Source organism: Balaenoptera ricei, chromosome 7 (assembly GCF_028023285.1).
Source record: "Balaenoptera ricei isolate mBalRic1 chromosome 7, mBalRic1.hap2, whole genome shotgun sequence".
Taxonomy (NCBI): Eukaryota; Metazoa; Chordata; class Mammalia; order Artiodactyla; family Balaenopteridae; genus Balaenoptera; species Balaenoptera ricei.
Window position 1 is genome coordinate 92,290,978 of NC_082645.1, and position 17,183 is coordinate 92,308,160.

Genomic DNA, 17,183 nt, shown 5'->3' on the forward strand with positions numbered 1-17,183 from the left:
GATAGTCTCTTCCTTGTACTCTATGCTCCAACCCTACTAAATCTTTTTCAATTTTCTGCTTATTGTATACTCTCAAAAATCACCAAACTAGCTTTCCTCATTGCAGCCCCACTCCCTGCTACCCGTGCCTAATTTACTTTCCTCCTCCCTACTTATTTCCTCTCCGATAGGTAACACTCATCTTTCAGGACCCTGATTAAAAAATCACTTCTTCTGGGAAGTCTTTGCCTAAGAAAGGTCCCCTGCCACTGCCACTGCTCCTATAGAACCCAGCCCTGCCACTGCCACAAATGCAACATTCTCAAAAATACTCTTCTGAATGAATAAAGGAGCAAAGGAAATAGGTTTTCAGGCAGATGGGAGATGACAATTGTGTTAAGGCATCAAAGAGGTCAAATAAGACAAGGACCGGACAGCTTCTGTAAAATCATTGGTGACTTCGGTGAGGGCCATTTCTGAAAGGAGGCAGAAGTAGAAACCAGATTGAGTGGAAGGAGGACCTGGAGATAGAAGAGCAGTCTACCCTTTTGAGAAACTTGCTGAGAGGAAAGGAGGCAGGTACAATAGCCTGCTGCAGTAAAAGCCTCTATTGTGGTTTTCTGGATGCCAGTGGACATTTCCAGTCCATCCCCTCCATTGCTGACAAGGAGGGTTTCCTAAAATGCAAGCTCATTAAGACACCCTCCTGCTTAAACATTTTGAATGACTCCTCATTGCTTTCAGCATACAGTTCAAACACCTTTGCTTGGTGTTCTTGAAGTGCAAGGATCTGGCTTCTGCTCCCATTCTTGCCCCAGGTCCAGTCACGTCCTCCGTATCCAGAGGCCATGACACTTCTAGCCTCTGTGCCTTTTTCTGGAATGTCCTCCCTATTCCAAACCTTCACAAATCAGCTCTTGTAACACCCCCCAGAGCCCTGTGCACATACCCCTCATTGCATTAATCACACTGTATCAAAAGTACTTGTTTACATGCTTCTGTATCCCAGGAGACTGAAAGCTCCTCGAAGGCAGGGATGCGTCTTTCCCCTCACTGTATCCCCTGTGTCCAGCAGTGCTTTGTACACAGTCACTGCTCAACATACATTTTTGAATGAAAGCATAATAAAGCCTGGGTGGTCCATATAGAGGCTGGAGTTGCTAGAACATAAGCCAGTTAAGAAGATCACTGACAAGCGGTCATAGGAGGAGAGTAGCTGTCGGTGTTTTGAGCGACCTGCGGGAGGACGCGGGGATCACTCACCAGCGAGTACGAATTTGGCCATAGTGAAGCCAGGACCCGGGGCCTTGAACCGCTGCTCCACCGTTTCCAGGCAACCACGCCGCTCAGGACCCGGCGCAGGCGCACTCTGAAGCTGAGCGCGGACTCTGGCGCCCAGCTGGAGAGGTTGCGTGTTAGGGTACACAGTTATACACTGTCATTAAAAGCTCTGTGGTCTCCCCCGTTCCTATTCCCTGCAGCTAAGAAAAACTAGTCAGTTTTTCGGTAGGCTTTCTTCACTCCAAGTAAACTATTTCCAACCTCCCGCGAACATAACACTTTTTGACCTATGAAGGATCCGTAAAATCTCGCGATACGCTCAGCTCGCGGGGAAGCTGTTATGGCCGCGCTTCTGTATAACCATGGAGCTCTGAACTAAGGTAAGTGGAGGGCGAGCATAGGTGGAACAGGTGGTCGTACTACGCCTTAGACTTCTTGCCTTTCAGAGAAAGGTCTCAGGAGTTGCCCGGGAAGTAAGTTTAGGGAGGTGGGTTAATACTAAGAGGTCCAGCTCCGGAAGGACGGACCCCTGACACCGGTTCTGAGACCCGGTGAGACTGTCTGGTTGTGTCTCCAGACAAGCGCAGGCCTTGTGCAAGCATCACTTTAGTTTGCTGCTGCTGCTTCTGAGCCGTTCTACTTGTCCAAGTCCTTATTCTTAACAGTTCGTGTTTAGCTGTAGTTAAATCCTTGTGTTAAAAAGTATCCATCAAGGTTAAACCCTTATTTTTCATTGACGACATCTTCAAGGCAGTGGTAACATAAAATGCCTTACTGCAAAGAAAAGTTTGTAGGAAAACTTTTCCGTCAGAAATCCACTTCCTTTTTTATTTTTTTAAAACCTTATTTGTACAACGACTACTTCCAAAGTAACCTTGCACCTTTAAGACTGTGTATATACACATTGTGGTAGAAATGGAGAAGGCCCATATTACTAACATGGTTTTACCTTTTTAACGGAAATCTTAATGTCTCCCTAGGGTCTCACTTTAGTCTCTGTTAAATGCATTTGATATTTTTAAGTAGAAGTTTTACTCTAATTTTTATCTCTCTTATAACCCCTTCCCCTACAGGAAAGCTACGGCATGTGTTTTCTTTCATATTTAGAAGCGACGTGTGTGTGTGATCTTGACAACTTTAAAGCCATTTGGAAGTGTTTCAGTGGCTAGGAAAATGAAAAACAGAGCAGGTTCCTTTTTATGGAACCTCAGACAATTCAGTACTTTAGTTCCAACAGGCAGAACTGTGAGGCTGTATCCTTCGGGATTTTGCAGACCAAAAATTGTTTATTCAAACTGGAACCTTTTCCAAAGTTACTTAAGTAACTTTGATAATAGAATGCAGTCATCTATTAGATATCTCTTTCAGGATGCCTTAATTTTTAAATCAGGAGGTGATGGCTTTCAAACAAAGGGCATAAGCACTGTAACAGTCCTTACAGTTGACAGACTACTTTGTCCTAGAAGACTGTCCTTTAACTCAGAACACTTTGTCTCTGATAATGGATTGAAGAAAAACTTTCATCATGAGCCTTCCAATGAAGATGTTCTCACCAAGAGAACAAAACCAACCCCGATCAACTGTAGAAAACTGTCTCAGGAGTGTAATTCCCTGAGTGATGTGTTAGATATATTTTCAAAAGCACCTACATTTCCTAGTAGTAACTATTTCTCAGCCATGTGGACAATTGCCAAACGGATGTCTGATGACCAGAAGCGCTTTGAAAAACAATTGATGTTTAACCACCCTGCGTTTAGCCAGCTGTGTGAACAAATTATGAGAGAAGCCAAGATCATGCACTACGACAACCTGCTGTTTAGTCTTCATGCTATGGTGAAGCTCGGGATTCCTCAGAATACGCTACTCGTACAGACTTTGCTGAGGGTGGTCCAGGTAAAGTCAAAAGGAGCCTTAAATATACTTTTACTTGGTTTAGCATATCTTGAAAGAATGATGGGACGTAAACATGTAGCCTCCTTGAAAGAAACTTATCTTTGGAATGGTAGTTTATATTTGTTTCTGCATAGATATTATATGATTTAGAGACCTTAAGTTAGCCAGATCTTTTTGCTGTAGAAATTTATGAAAGCTTGCCCCATTTTTCTTCTCTGGAGTTGAGTAATAGTGAATAAGCTAAAATGGGAAGAGGTACAAAATATACAAGGAAAGGTTGGGTAGTTGAAAGAAGAAGAGAAGGGAAGGGAACTAGTATTTATTGACTACCTGTACCTTTTTCTTGTGTTGTCTTATTTAATCTTCACAATAGCCCTGTAAGGTTGATGTTACCTCAGTTTAGCAGATGAGGAAAGAGATTTAGTGATGTTAAGCAACTTGGCTAAAGTCACACAGCTACTGGATTCATACAGTAAACATTTATTGGGTGTCAACTATATCAGTTACTAGACTTGTCACTGGGGATGTAAAGATATAGAAGACATGATCCCTGCCCTTATAACCTAGAGGGGACAACAGATATTTTGTAGGTAATTACAAAAATAACCAATGTTCATCTGATGAGTCATACATTTACTATGTTGTAGGCATGGTGCTGAGCATAGGGAATACAGTTACAAAATAACGGCCACATAGAGCTTTCAGTGCAATGAAAGAAAATTATAGAGAGTGTATTACAAGGGCTTCAAACCTAGTCAGGAGTATGCCTTCATTATGGGAAGAGGTGATGGGGGAGGAGGATACAGGATTACTGTTTGAAGCAGTGATAGGTACAAAGTTTGAAAAGAGGATTGTCTCATGTAATTCTCAGTGTAGTTTTTAAAAGTAGGTATTGTTACTTTCATCTTACCGATTAGGAAATTTAGGCTTAGAGAGGTTAAATAACTTGCCCAAGGTCACATACCTGTTAGTGTCACTATCTGTAGGTACTTGATAAATATTTGCTGCGTGAATGAACAAACACCTCGACATAGTAGAGCTAAAATGCAAGCCCAGTAGGAGATGATGTCTAAGCTGAGTCCAAGAAATGGCCAGCACTTAGAAGATGGATAGCGAAGGGGATGGTGGTTCAAGCAGAGAAGACTATATGTTCAAATCCTGGAGAATAGTTCGCAGAGCTGAAAGTAGTTCATTGTGGCTGGAAGTACAGAATACTGGGGTTGTGAGTTTGAGGGAATGGGGAGGAGATTGTGTCTGTGGTTGTCAAGGAGGAGGGGTTGGGTGTCGTGGCAAGGCATGAGGTTGGGGAAAAAGGGTATCAATCGTGAAGAGCCTTTTCTGCCTGGCTAAGGAGTTTGGATTTATCCTGTAGGCAATGGGGATCCAGTGAAATATTTTAAGCAAAGGTCATCAACATGCTCCAATTTGTATTTAGATTACTGTGGGAGTGGGAAATGGAATGGAGGAAGGAGCCACTTTTAGTTTCAAACAAAGGAGTCAGTATCCTGTTTGATGTCACTGAAATGACGCCAGATCGGCTGAGGAAAAGATGAGTTCATTAAAGTAATCATTTACCTTTTAAGAGTGGACTCTTCAGACTTATGAACTCAATGATCATAATTAAATAATTTTTTTTGAAGACAGGAGTTTCCTGAGGATGATCTGATATATATCCTATTCTACTATAGAATTCAAGAATTGGGTTCATAGGTATATGAGAGTTTTTAACTTTAACTTTTTACATTACTGTGATTCCATGCTCTTGCCCAGGAACTAATTTGTTTGTTGTGTGTGTGTGTTTAAACCGCAGAATATCTGTGTTTTTTGGTGGACTGCGTTTCCTACATAGTTATTTAAAAGTGATTACAGTAAGTCACTCTACCTGGTCAGTGATGCTCTAAATGAATTTTGGACAGGTATTCACATCAGCATAGTATCTGCATTGGTGAGGAATGAACAGTGGATATTTGGGGTCAGATTATCTGTACGTATAATTGTATCTCACTAACATGTTGGAATGTTGCCAAGACATTTTAGCTAGAGATGAAATATGTCATCAGTGAAGTTTGCCCTTCAAACACATAGCCAAGTGGTCTTTTCTTTCACAGTAGATATTGATGGAATGCTATAAATTGTTAATGGAAACCCTCTCATGGGAATGAGACCTTTTTTCCTTCCAGCAGTATCCATTTCTTACCATTATCTCGTTCTGACTTGAGACTTTGTGACTAGTTAGTCATGTATTGTAATTTTAGCAAAAGAGCATACATCTTTCAGATGTGATGACAAGTACTCTTGTGAGGTGTATAAGCTAGTTGTGATTAAATTGTAGAGCACTAGGTAAGCTGTGTTGTTACTATTTGCTTTCTAAATTAGGCCATTTCTAGAACCTAAATTAGTACCCTAATTCAGAGGATTTGAAAGAAGGATCCATGGAGCCTGGGCTCCTCTTGAGATCCAGGTAGTGCTGGTAAAATGTGACAGCAGATGTGAATTAGAAGGTTCACAACTGAGGTTGCAGTTTGATACCCAGGAAAGGATATAGGGAAATTGTAAGCGCAGCTGTGTAAGATTCTTTAGGGGTAGGAAAATTGTCCTGTAGCTCTAGTATTACTGCACTTGTCATCATGATGGCTTTGGGTCTCTAGAAGAGGTAAAAATAATGTTTGATAAAAGTTATTTCAGAAGGGGAGGAAGATAATATCAAATCATTTTCAGTGATAACAGAGAATGTAAAAAAAGGGTTGATACATAAAAGAATGTGTATCAATTATTTGGAAAATTCGCTTACATATGACATCTTGTTTTCCAGAGATGCTGTTTATTGTGGACTGACTCTGTGAGTTATTGGTTTGATACTTAATCCTTTAGTTGAAAGCATCAGTTCAGTGGTTTTGCTTGGGTGAGATAGTCTACTATGAGCTCATCACCTGTGGTATTTTTGTAATTATATTTCAATAGGAACGTATCAATGAGTGTGATGAGACATGTCTTTCAGTTTTGTCAGCTATCTTAGAGGCAATGGAGCCATGCAAGAATGTGGATGTTCTTCGAGCAGGATTGCGGTGAGAACTCTCTTACGCTTTCTTCAAGTGCCTTTCTCTGTTTCTCTTAAATCAAAAACGAAGATGAAAGTTGAGCTCCCTTTTTTGGAGTGGGGGCATGGAAGACTCTGTTAGTAGTTATGGTCTTTAATACCTTATTAAACTTAAAATAGTGACTCTGGATCAGGTGAAGCTGGAAATAATGCTTCTTTCAGGGTCCACCATAAAATAAAAGGTGTGGGTAACATTAAAATCTAAAATTATCTTAAAACATAGTACTGATGTGGGCTGGGTGATAACTGATATGTACTCAGTTCATAATGGTTAATTGGGTACTATGTGGAGGTCACATGACACTGGCCCAGCTTGAAAACGAGGTTAAGTTTTACAACTTATAAAATTGATGCACCTAATCTAATGTCATAGGTTGATGAGAATAATTTTTAATTCCCTTCTTCATTGACTATGCATTGAGATGTCTTAATATAGTCTCCTGATATTTGTTCATGCATAAAGACAGCAAAATAATGTGAGAGAAAACAATACTAGGCTGGTCCTGGAGCTTTCACTATTTGCACTCTCTTGGACAGGTAGATCATTTCTTTGGGCTTCATATTCCTTGCCTAGAAGTAGAAGCTGGACCAAATGACTTTTAAGATTTCTCTCCTGGTTTTAAGATCCTAGGACTGTGGTATTTATTGTGTTTGATGACAGGATGCTAGTTGATCAGCAAGTTTGGAAAATAGAACGTGTCTTCACATTACAAACTGTAATGAAGTGTATTGGAAAAGATGCACCGATTGGTCTTAAAAGGAAATTGGAGGTAAATACCTTCTGAATTTTCTCTGTTGTGTAAAATTTGAAAAAAATATTTCTTGTGATTTGCTATCACCTCCTAAAGTCGGTTTATTAGGAGGACATTGTGCTTTTGGATGTAACTTTGCTAAAGTGAAATAATAGAAATAGATTTATTTTTATCTGTATGTATATTTACATATATTTCTCTATATATCTGTTTGTCCGAGTCATTTTGCTCAAACTTTATCCTTTTTTATTTAAATATAGGAGTTTAATTTATTTTGCCACAAATGAAAAATTAAATCTAAGTTTACTTTTCTTTAGATGAAAGCCTTGAAAGAATTAGACCAATTTTCTGTTTTGAATAGCCAGCACATGTTTGCAGTACTGGCCGCCATGAATCACCGCTCCATTGTCCTTTTGAATGAGTGCAGTAAGATAGTCACAAGTAAGGGGAATTTTTCTTATGTGATTTGTAGCATCCGATCTGTTCTGGACTATATTTGTTTGTTTTAACAACTTTGCTGTTATATGAAAAATATCTGATGATATGGTTAGATCTAAATTTTATTTTTGCCTATAGTGGTTTTTTTTTTTTAACAAAATATAGTGCTGTTTTTTCTAAAGAAACAAAAGTACTGTGTATATAGTATCTTGGATCTTACAGTCAAAACCATCTGGTAATTCTTGTTTCTTTAACTCATTCTTAAAGGTAATATCCATGGGTGTCCTTTTAACATATTGATCAGCATATTGCAGTCTTGCAGAGACCTCCAATACGTTAATATAGATCTTTTTAAGGGAATAGCAGATTATGTGGCTACAACTTTTGACATGTGGAAGTTGAAAAAAGTAAGTATGTTAACAGTTTAGAAGAAGCCTCAGAAACTTTCAAGAAACGTATTAATTTATTTAGCATTCGAAATAATTTTTCTATCATTTTAAAGTGGTTTAGATTCCAAAATATTCCAATGCTAAATCGGCTTGAAAAACTAGCTCCTTATAATTTTTGTCTGGGGGTTACCTATTAATATATTATTCAATGTCTGGACCATCTTTCTATCCAAAACAAAAATTATATTGTCCAAAGTTTGTTTTTCTATTTGTTTTTCAAAAGGTTGTATGGTACTTTGGTTGGATACTAAGGATTATTTCTGTCTTTCTACTTTTCCTTTATTAGATTTAGAATAATGGGGATAGGTGATGTGAGAGGCTTAACGCTTTTTGAAGAATAAACTGTCATTACTTAATGGTCATGTCTGTTTTCTATTTATGGAAAGTTTGCTTGTTTCTTCTAGAGTAACAGCCTTTAAATTCAGGGCATGTGTTAATAATTAAACATCTAAATGAAGCAGCTGGTAAAAACTTCTTTTTGTAGTAAAGTAGTGGTAACCATGTTAGGTCACTGGTTTAGTTCACTTTGGAGGGTGAGGTTGAGTTTAGTATGGAAATTGATTTTGGAAAGAGAAGTACTTATTGTGAGAAAGACTTAAGAGGGAAATGAGAGGTGAACTGGAACATTTAATCATCGTATTTCAGCTCTATTCTCAGTTATAGAAATTAGTATTGAACATAGAAATTTTTGAGTTATCTCTTATCTGTTAGAATCTAGGAAGTGTCTAGCTTTGGAAGGGAGAGCAGTTCAAAATTGGCTTGGTCGTTTTGAAAAACTTCAGAAGAGGTGTATTTAAAGGTAATTTTCAGAGCTGTTGTATGAAAAGCGTATAGGAAAAGATTTATTTTAAATGAGATGGAAATATGGAAACCGTTGTGTGCTCTGGTTCTCAGCTTATAAAAAGAGGTTGCTTGTTAACTCAATACTCTGATTCAAGAATAACTGGAACAGATTTTGTAAGGAAAAGATAATTGTTCCTTTTAAGGGAATATTTGATCAGTCAGGACAGTTCTATTGCGGTTTAAATTTTTGGAGATCTAAAAGATTGCTAATAGCATACTGTAATTCTTAAGAAGTTTTCCCTCGATTCTTTCTTTTTTTAGGTTCTTTTTCTCCTCATCTTATTTGAAAACTTTGGCTTTCGACCTGTTAGTTTGATGGACTTGTTTATGAAGAAAGCAGCAGATGAACCTGGCTTCCTAAACGTGAAAAGCCTTGTCTCTATTCTTCATGTGTATTCTTCTCTCAATCACTTCCACAAATGCTGGACTCACAAGTATGTACTTGTTCTTTTTTTACTTTTTTATTGCCACATATCGTATTTATAGAAAAGATTATGAAGCTCAATGAATTCTTACATGCGAACGCATCCATGGCCTTCATCCATGTCCAGAAATTAAACATAATATTCCTTATTTATGAAGTTAAACAGAATTTTATTTTATCTTTGCTAAAGATATGTGCTTTGCTTTTGCCAGTTTCTTTGTTCTTTGCAATATATTTGGTAATTCAGCATAGGAGTTTTCATTTCAAACTCTCCCCCAGCTTATTCCCTCAGCTCCTGAGTTTATAGTTTAGTTTTGACCATAACTCTTCATTTGGTCCCAAACTACTGCTTTCTATTCTTTTCATTTTAACCACAACCGTGCATTTCTACTATTAAACACAGCAATTTCTCAAACATGCTGTGCTCTTTCATCTTCTTTCTACCCAGGACATCTTTCCTTCCTCTCTAGGTCAGTTCTAAGTTTCACTAAAAACCAGAAACGCATATAACATGTCATTTGTCATTTGTTAGAAGAGTGATTAAAAGTGCAGACCCTGGAGACACCTTGCTCAGGTTTGAATCCTAGCTCTGTGATTCATTAGCTACTTAACTTTGGCAAGTTACTTATCTGTGCCTCAGTTTCTTCATCTGTTAAAATGAGGATGAGAAATAAAGAGTTATTTCTAATCATATTGGGTTGTTATGAGGATTAAATGAGTTAACCTGTGTCAGGTTCTTAAGGCAATGCCAGACACACAGTAATTGTTAGATTTAAAAAAAAAACTAGAGTGTCTGTCATAGAGGCCTTGGAGGAATAAACTAGGGCAGTTCTGAGGGTCTCAGTGGCAAGGTTCACTGGCCATCTCTTTGCCATCGAGTAGCTTGACTCCAACAGCTTTTTGTCCCTGTGGTTTTCCCTCAAAATTCAGATTTCCAAAAGAGAAAATCTGATTGAACGAGTTTGGGTCACATGCCCATTTCTTTGGGGCAGGTAATCAAAGAAGTGCTGGGCCAAGAAAAGCAGCTGCCCACTGTGCTCTCCATTGTTGTGAAAGACTCAGTTCATACTGCATGTCATGTGCCTTCCCTTAATTGTCTCCATCAGAGCCCCTGTGCTTGTCATGTCTTATATAACTCTTTGGTGGAGCCTTGACACATAGCTGCAATTATTTGTCCATAAGCCTGTCTCTGCTCCATAATTGAAAAGCGCTCTAGAGCTTTTTAAACCACTTTATCGAGGTACGAATAACAACGTGTAAAATGCTGTGCATATTCAATGTATACAACTTGGTGAGTTTTTAGCTCATTATTCTTGATTCTTCCTTTTCCACTAACATTCTCCTCCTCCTCATCTAAGTTTATTTGTTCATTTAGTCGGAAAACTTGTACCAAGCACTCAGGTACTTAAGACAAAAATGAATAAGACATAATCCTTTTTGCAGTTAAATATAGCATGAACGTTGGAGTGATAGAGTTTTATACAGTGTATATAGGAATAGAGGAGGGATGTACCGGGATGCTAGCCTGGCGAAGTGGAGGGTCAGAGTGGGTGCCAAGCATCCTGCCTGGAGGAGTTGGTACCTGAGCAGATCTTGAAAGATGGATAGATAGGAGTTAACATTGGAGAGACCATTCTGAGTAGAAGGGACTCCATATTCGAGTCAGGAAGGAAAGAAACAGCAGAGTACGTGCAGGGAACGACACAGATTTTGGTGTCGCTGAAGCATGAGGTAACAGCATAAGAAGTGGGATGCGAGGAGACTGGAGAGGTGATTACCGCTGGGCTCCAGATCAGTCCTCTGCAGCCCCGCTGTTTCTTGCTGCATACTCCAAACTCCATCAGTTCTCCCTTTAATAAGTGTTGCCTCACTGTTGTCTCTAGGACCTGTTAGCAGTCCTGCTTAGCCTGTCACAGCCTTCCTCACTCGTCCATCTGCTCCTCACGGGACCTCCCAGTTGATCTCATACATTTCCCTTTACGGCTCACTGGTACTGAGGGCTTACTTCCGGGCCTACTCGCCCTGCTGTGAGCCTCGCTGCCTGTGCCCCAGCCTCGCTGGTTATTACAGTGTGAATAGCATGTACTTTCAGGCGTTAGTTTCAAGTGGTCTTCCCTTTTGCCATCTTTTCCACTTAACTGAAATTCTCCTTATCCCCAAAGCTACCCTATCTACCTTCTTTCCTGTACACTATCACAGTACTTTGCAAGTATCAATACTTCCTTTTTTCTTATATAATGATATATAGCTTATGCCCTAAGAGTCAAATTGACCTGGGTTCAAAGCGTATCTGTGCCGTTTATTAGCAGTGCCACCCTGCACACGTGACCTTACCTAATTTTGATCTTTCCTCTCTTCCTCTGTGCTTAGCTGCTTTGTTATACTGCGTAACGTTAGCTCGGGTGGTAGGATTAGGCTATCAGTTCTTTTAACTCAGAGTATTAATAGCTAGAGAATTTTAATTGATTATAAAACTGCAGTGGAGTTCCAGGTCTTAAAGACTTACTCATGATAAAAAAATCTAGCACAATGGTTAAAAGCCTCTGGACCCTGACAACTTGGATTCCAGTGCTGTCTCTGCTACTTCCTGGCTGTGTGTTCTTGGACAAGTTAGTTGACCCTGCTTAGCCTGTTTACTCATCTTTATTATGAAGAAAATAATGATACCTATCCCATAGAGTTTGAATAAGAATTAAATGAGTTAACGCTTATAAACATTTGCCCTGTGTAAGACATATAGTAGTAGCTAACATTTATTGAGTGTATGTATTTATTATGAGATAGTCACCGACCTGAAAGATGTGTGAAGACTTATTGCAAGCCTGATTGTTTTATCCCCTTAAGGCTGTCAGTTCTCTGACACCTCACTAGCTCTGCCATGACCTTGTCTACTCTTCATATTTGAAAGCTGACTTTCCTTTCTGCCCCTGTAGGTTCCTAGAAGTTATGGCTAGTGCTCTCACTGGTAGTCTTCACCACATCTCTTCTGAAAACCTGTTGAATGCTGTGTGTTCGTTTTGCTTGATGAACCATTTTCCCCTGGCCCCTATTAATCAGCTTCTTCAAAAGGACATCATCCATGATCTGTTGACGTCAGGTAGGATGTCAGTGCACAGTGGTGACTAAAATAAAGCAGTACCGCCAGGCTACCAGGTGATTCTGATTGGGGTCTCAGTTGCAGCAGTGTTAGTTAAAACGTGTGGAGCGGGTGCTCCTGATGAAAGGACCAATGATGGTGAAGTCAAAGGGCCGTGCTTCAAACCAGCAAACCGACGGAGGCTCCTTTAATGACAGATCCTGCCCATAGACGGCAAGAATAAGAAACACAGCGTCATTGTTCTTTTTATTTACACTTCATGCACCTGTGCAAAGGCTAAATGTTCAGGTTGTTCTTTATGCCTTGATCAGAGGTGTTTGTACTTCTAATCCTTATGTGTCACGTTTGAAGCCAAGTTAAGTCAACTTTTGCAGCTATAAACACTTTGTCACTCATGGCCTGTAATGAGGGCACAGCTGTTAGATCAAGAAACCAAATAGTTACCAAAGTAGTGAATTTATTTACTCTTGGAACCAAATTAATTGTTGTCTTTCAGTCTTTACTGTTAAATAAGGAAAAGCAATATCAGGCTAGATGTGTAAAATTTGATGATGTATCTGGGAATAGAGTATTTTAAATCCTTTTAAAAACAACAGTATGAAATTCCAAAGTTGAAGTGTGGAGAAGGAACACCACGTGCTGATTTTTCAAGCAGTCTAACGTGGAGGAAACAGCCGTGAACCCAGGAGACCTGGAATCTAGTCCCAACTTTGCCTTTAGTTAATCAGGAAGCATTTTAACATTCCTGAGCATTTTCCCATCTGTTCAGTGAAGAGTTGAGGCTAAAGCACCTTGAAAGATATTTTAAAGTTTAAAGCATTATCAGGGCACTGACCTACACACTGTGGGACCTCGGGAGACACAGAGAGATTCCTCCTGATACGAAGCAAGTGATCAGAATTATAGGTGCATTAATACAATTTCTTAAATGTAGCATTCATATTTTTCTTAACTATATATTTTCGTTCTCTTTTTTTATTAGGTGACGTGGAGAGGAATGTTCACAAGCTTCATGTTTTGGCTGCCTGTCTAAAACTTGAAGCTCCTTGTCACAAGGACACACACTTAGTTCTGCCACAGCTGCCCCCCACGCCATTACATCCACATGCAAAGGTTGCCGAGGTGCTGAGTAGCCTTCTGGGAGAAGGATGCTTCTCAAAAAGTGTATGGTTGCCACATAATTATTATATTGGTATGGGACTTTATATAATTTTCCTCTATTTTACTTTTTTTCTGACAAAAGATAAGGAGTTTACTGCAGCAGTCTAGTGTGGTGCAGCATTGGCTCTGGAGCTGGCCTGCTGGGTGTGGATTTTCACTCTACTACTTCCTAGTGCTATGCGTTAGGCACTCAGCAGCCTCTTTCCTTATCTGTAAAATGGCAATAATAATAGTACCCATCTCACAGGGTTCCTGTGACCAACAAGTGAGATTATACATATACAATCCAGACTAGTATTTGGCACATGGTAAATAAGCTCAGTATAGCTTACCTGCTGCCATTATAATTATTGGTAGTAGTAGTATACCTTTTCAAACAAAAAATCACTTTGAGCAGTGTTTGAAAAATTAGTATCAACTTTTTTCTTTCAGATTTTGAAATCAGAATGGATGCTAACAGGAGCCAAGTGCTTCCATTTTCTGACGTGGATGCGGTAACTTCTGCTACAAATATTCAAAGGTTGTTTACACATACGCATTTGCTGAACTTTCTAAATTTAAATCTTAATTCTCAAAGACTTCATATAAATAGCAGTAACAATACAAAGACCTTATATTTGTATAGAGCTTGTAATGCACCGAGGGACGTCTCATCCATTAATCTACCCCTTAGGTGTAAATGTGGGACACTGTGGTTGAAGACAGTGGATTGGAGTTGTCCATTTAATGAAACAGGCAATTTTTTAAAATCAGATTTTAAAGCTAAACAGTTCAATAAAACAATGCTAATATAATTGAAACCATCAGTGCAGTGTAAATTTTTGACAAGATAATGCAGTAGTGATCATAAAGAATGATGGCTTCTACTAAAATCAAATACCCAAAAAATATTTTTCTCTACCACCAAACCTTTCTAAAGGTAGAGAAACTTCAGCTTTTTAATTAAGCTGTATTGTATATGGATCAAACCATATTGAAGTTAATTAGAAGTAGTTTCCTTGACTCACACAGTACAGAGGGTATTTCTGGGAGAAATTGATGCTACTCCCTGAGAGAATATTCTGCCTTGTAAGCATCTGGATCAGGTCATATTGCGCACACCCTGTGTTCAGTCATTCTTTGCGGAAAGGCTCTACTAGGGCCTGTGGGGCACGCAAAGATGAGTCAGACGTGGATCCTGACCCCAAGCGACCTGCATCCCCTACTGCTTTGTAGCACATGCACATAAGTATGGTAGAGAGAGGTAAAGAAAAAGTCTGTAGGGATTCAAACTCTTATCTCCTCATCCCTCTCCACTCATACACAGCTCTGTAACTTTTGCGCCTTTCTAAATCCATCTAGCTTGTTCCTTGGCCATCTTTTTCAGCCACTATCTTCCTTCTACATATTACCCATCTTCCCTCAAAAAGAGGCTTTCTCTCTGACCAAGTTGAAAGATCATTTTTCTTTTTCAGGTATTCATCTGTTCTGGCATAATAATATAATGTAGTAGTTCTCAGCCTAAAGTACCGAGAAAAAGTGAGGAATCAGTGTTCCTTTAAAGATATGAAATTTCTCTTATTTTATCTCAGATAACAGCCAGAGTATAACAGAAGACAGTAAGGACACAAATGTCTTTTTCTCCCCCAATGAACTTAATCTTTCCAAAAGGCCATGAACAATGAAAAACAAATTACACCTTCCACATTTTTGTTACACGTATACATTTTATCTCTTCAACAGTCTTGCCTATCTCTTAGTGTTTTCTTTTTTGTATTTGGTCTCCCCATTCTGGTTTTTAAATGTGTCTGTCTCTGGGAGACAATATGTACAAGCAGAGCATTTTCCATTTGGTATTTACATCAGTGCTTCTAGTAGCATAAATAATTATGTTTAGATCAGAGATTAGCTCTGCACAGGAAAGCCCTAAAATGGGTGCTTTCATATCTGAAAATTTTCCTCATCGAGAATGTAGCCATTCTTAAAGATGGTTAAGGGATACTGTTTGTATAAAGCATTTTTGTAAGCTTGTGGTTCCTAAGATAGTCTTCATATACTGGAATATCTACATAGTCTAGGTAATGAGGAAGTGAAGGACTAACACCGGAGGGAATGGTGAGGAATGTGGTTAAGTGGAGAGCTCAGCTTTGAAACCTCCAAAGAACGAGGATGCAGCAGGATTGTACATGGTCATCTCATTAGTAACTGGTCTCACGTTTTGTGTTTTTGTTTTCAGAGTAGCTGTACTCTGTGTTCCTAGATCTACGTACTGTTTGGATTCAACCCACCCCAGAGGATTCCTTGCTATGAAAATGCGGCATTTGAAAGTAATGGGTTTTCATGTGATCTTGGTAAGAAAAAAATGCAAATGAAATAGTCTTTAATTACTGATGTTCATTCTGCTGGAATGTTGTGGTTGAAGTTGGTTACTAGGACTAGATGAATTGTCAGCAGTATTGGAATAAGTGTTTTAGTTATTGTTTTCTTTGAAAAAGCACATTTCTGGTACATGATTTGGCTCCTACTCAGCTGATTACTATTATTTACTTGGGGTTTTATAAGTGCTACATGTAGTCAACTTTAATCATTTTTGTTAAGTGAAAAATGTAGGTAATATGTGTACTTCTTTAATTTAAGACACATGAAACCATATTCAGTTTCTAGGTTATCTTGAACAGGAGAAGAAAAGATGTTAATTAAAGCTTTGTTTTCATGGGCCATTGTGAGGCTGTTAAGGATGTTTGTCACTAGAAAATGCTGGATGATTGTAAGAGGATGCTTCTTCCTCTTCCCTCCTTAGGCTTTGTTTGATTCTGAGCACAACTTTTCTTGAACAGCCTCTCTAGATGTCTCGGTATGGAGCAAGAACCATACGAATAAATATATATTTATGTTAATGTTGGGATCTATCTAAATGCCACTCATTTGGTCCTGCATATAATGTGAAATGTAAATATTTGAATCTTCATTATGGTACTTTAGTATCCAAAACTGGATCATGCCTGGATTACCAAGGTTAAGATGGCCCATTTCTCTTAATGGGCTAATCTGTAACACTTTTTTTTTTTTCGTATTGGCTATTATTTATATTCTAAGGAAGATTATCCCAAGAAAGGAATTTTTGCACCCTTTAGAGGACCTTTAAAGTTTTTTTGTAATTTTCACTGTGAGAGCTTTCTTCGACCCTAGCACATAGTCTTACTAAACTTCTAAAATGTGTGTAACTATAAGTGGTTTGCTGATGTTATTTTAATATCCTTGGATCTCGAAACTAGCTTTTATTTTATACGTCGTCATCTTCTTGCAAACTGATTATTTTCCTCTTTCTTTGGTAAGGTCAATAATTGGGAGGTGGAAAAACTAGAGATGAAGGATGCAGTCACATTTTTGAAGACTAAAATCTATTCACCGGAAGCACTTTCTACTGCTGATATAGATTTACAAAGCACATGTTAAAGTAAAAAGCAACCTTTTAATGTTATTAGACATAAATTTATAAAAATAACTTTAATAAAGACTACAATTCAGTTGTCGGTGGAACTTACCTGACTGCTCACCATAATAGAAAGTGTTATTTCAGTTCACTGCTAAAATTAAAGTTGAGAATGAAAGAAATATTGTTACTGGCACTTTAGAATATGCTGAGAAAATTCGAGAAGGGTCATTTTTGCAGTCATACCTGTTCCTTCCAGTGCCCAGATACTTCATAAATTCATGAGCTGTAGGTTTTACTGTTTCTCATTAGCTTTGATGCATTCAAAACTGATTTCTTAGTTGTGATGGGTTGCAG

At 38.6% G+C, this 17,183-nt stretch overlaps 2 protein-coding genes across 6 annotated transcripts in view; one reads left to right on the plus strand and one right to left on the minus strand.

The window, feature by feature from the left end:
- Window positions 1-1,449, minus strand: part of MDH1B (malate dehydrogenase 1B) — a 28,272-nt gene extending 26,823 nt beyond the window's left edge. The window contains exon 1 of the mRNA XM_059927536.1: window positions 1,243-1,449. Coding sequence (XP_059783519.1) covers window positions 1,243-1,264 — 22 coding nt within the window. The 5' untranslated portion in view covers window positions 1,265-1,449. The remainder of the gene's footprint in view (window positions 1-1,242) is intronic.
- On the plus strand, window positions 1,382-16,920 carry FASTKD2 (FAST kinase domains 2). 5 transcript variants are annotated; one of them, XM_059928540.1, is made up of 13 exons: window positions 1,384-1,640; window positions 2,334-3,153; window positions 5,966-5,992; window positions 6,115-6,218; window positions 6,912-7,020; window positions 7,320-7,443; window positions 7,708-7,847; window positions 8,994-9,166; window positions 12,090-12,253; window positions 13,236-13,445; window positions 13,847-13,934; window positions 15,630-15,744; window positions 16,730-16,920. In XM_059928540.1, exons 2-13 carry the CDS (start codon window positions 2,434-2,436, stop codon window positions 16,847-16,849), a joined length of 2,094 nt encoding a protein of 697 aa, XP_059784523.1. In that variant the 5' UTR covers window positions 1,384-1,640; window positions 2,334-2,433; the 3' UTR covers window positions 16,850-16,920. The 5 variants fall into 5 exon arrangements, with proteins under 5 accessions (XP_059784525.1, XP_059784523.1, XP_059784524.1 ...); XM_059928542.1 differs by lacking the exon at window positions 16,730-16,920 and having other exon boundaries at window positions 1,382-1,640; window positions 13,236-13,417; window positions 15,630-15,713; XM_059928541.1 differs by lacking the exon at window positions 5,966-5,992.
- Window positions 16,921-17,183: the final 263 nt, after the last annotated feature.

What these genes read in the sequence shown, in the direction of transcription:
- FASTKD2 (XM_059928540.1), top strand. Translation starts at nt 2,434, where the DNA reads ATGAAAAACAGAGCAGGTTCCTTTTTATGGAACCTCAGACAATTCAGT. An exon ending in CACAAATGCTGGACTCACAA is followed by an intron (nt 9,167 to 12,089) that starts GTATGTACTTGT and finishes CTGCCCCTGTAG; the next exon opens with GTTCCTAGAAGTTATGGCTA. An exon ending in GCCACATAATTATTATATTG is followed by an intron (nt 13,446 to 13,846) that starts GTATGGGACTTT and finishes TTTTTCTTTCAG; the next exon opens with ATTTTGAAATCAGAATGGAT.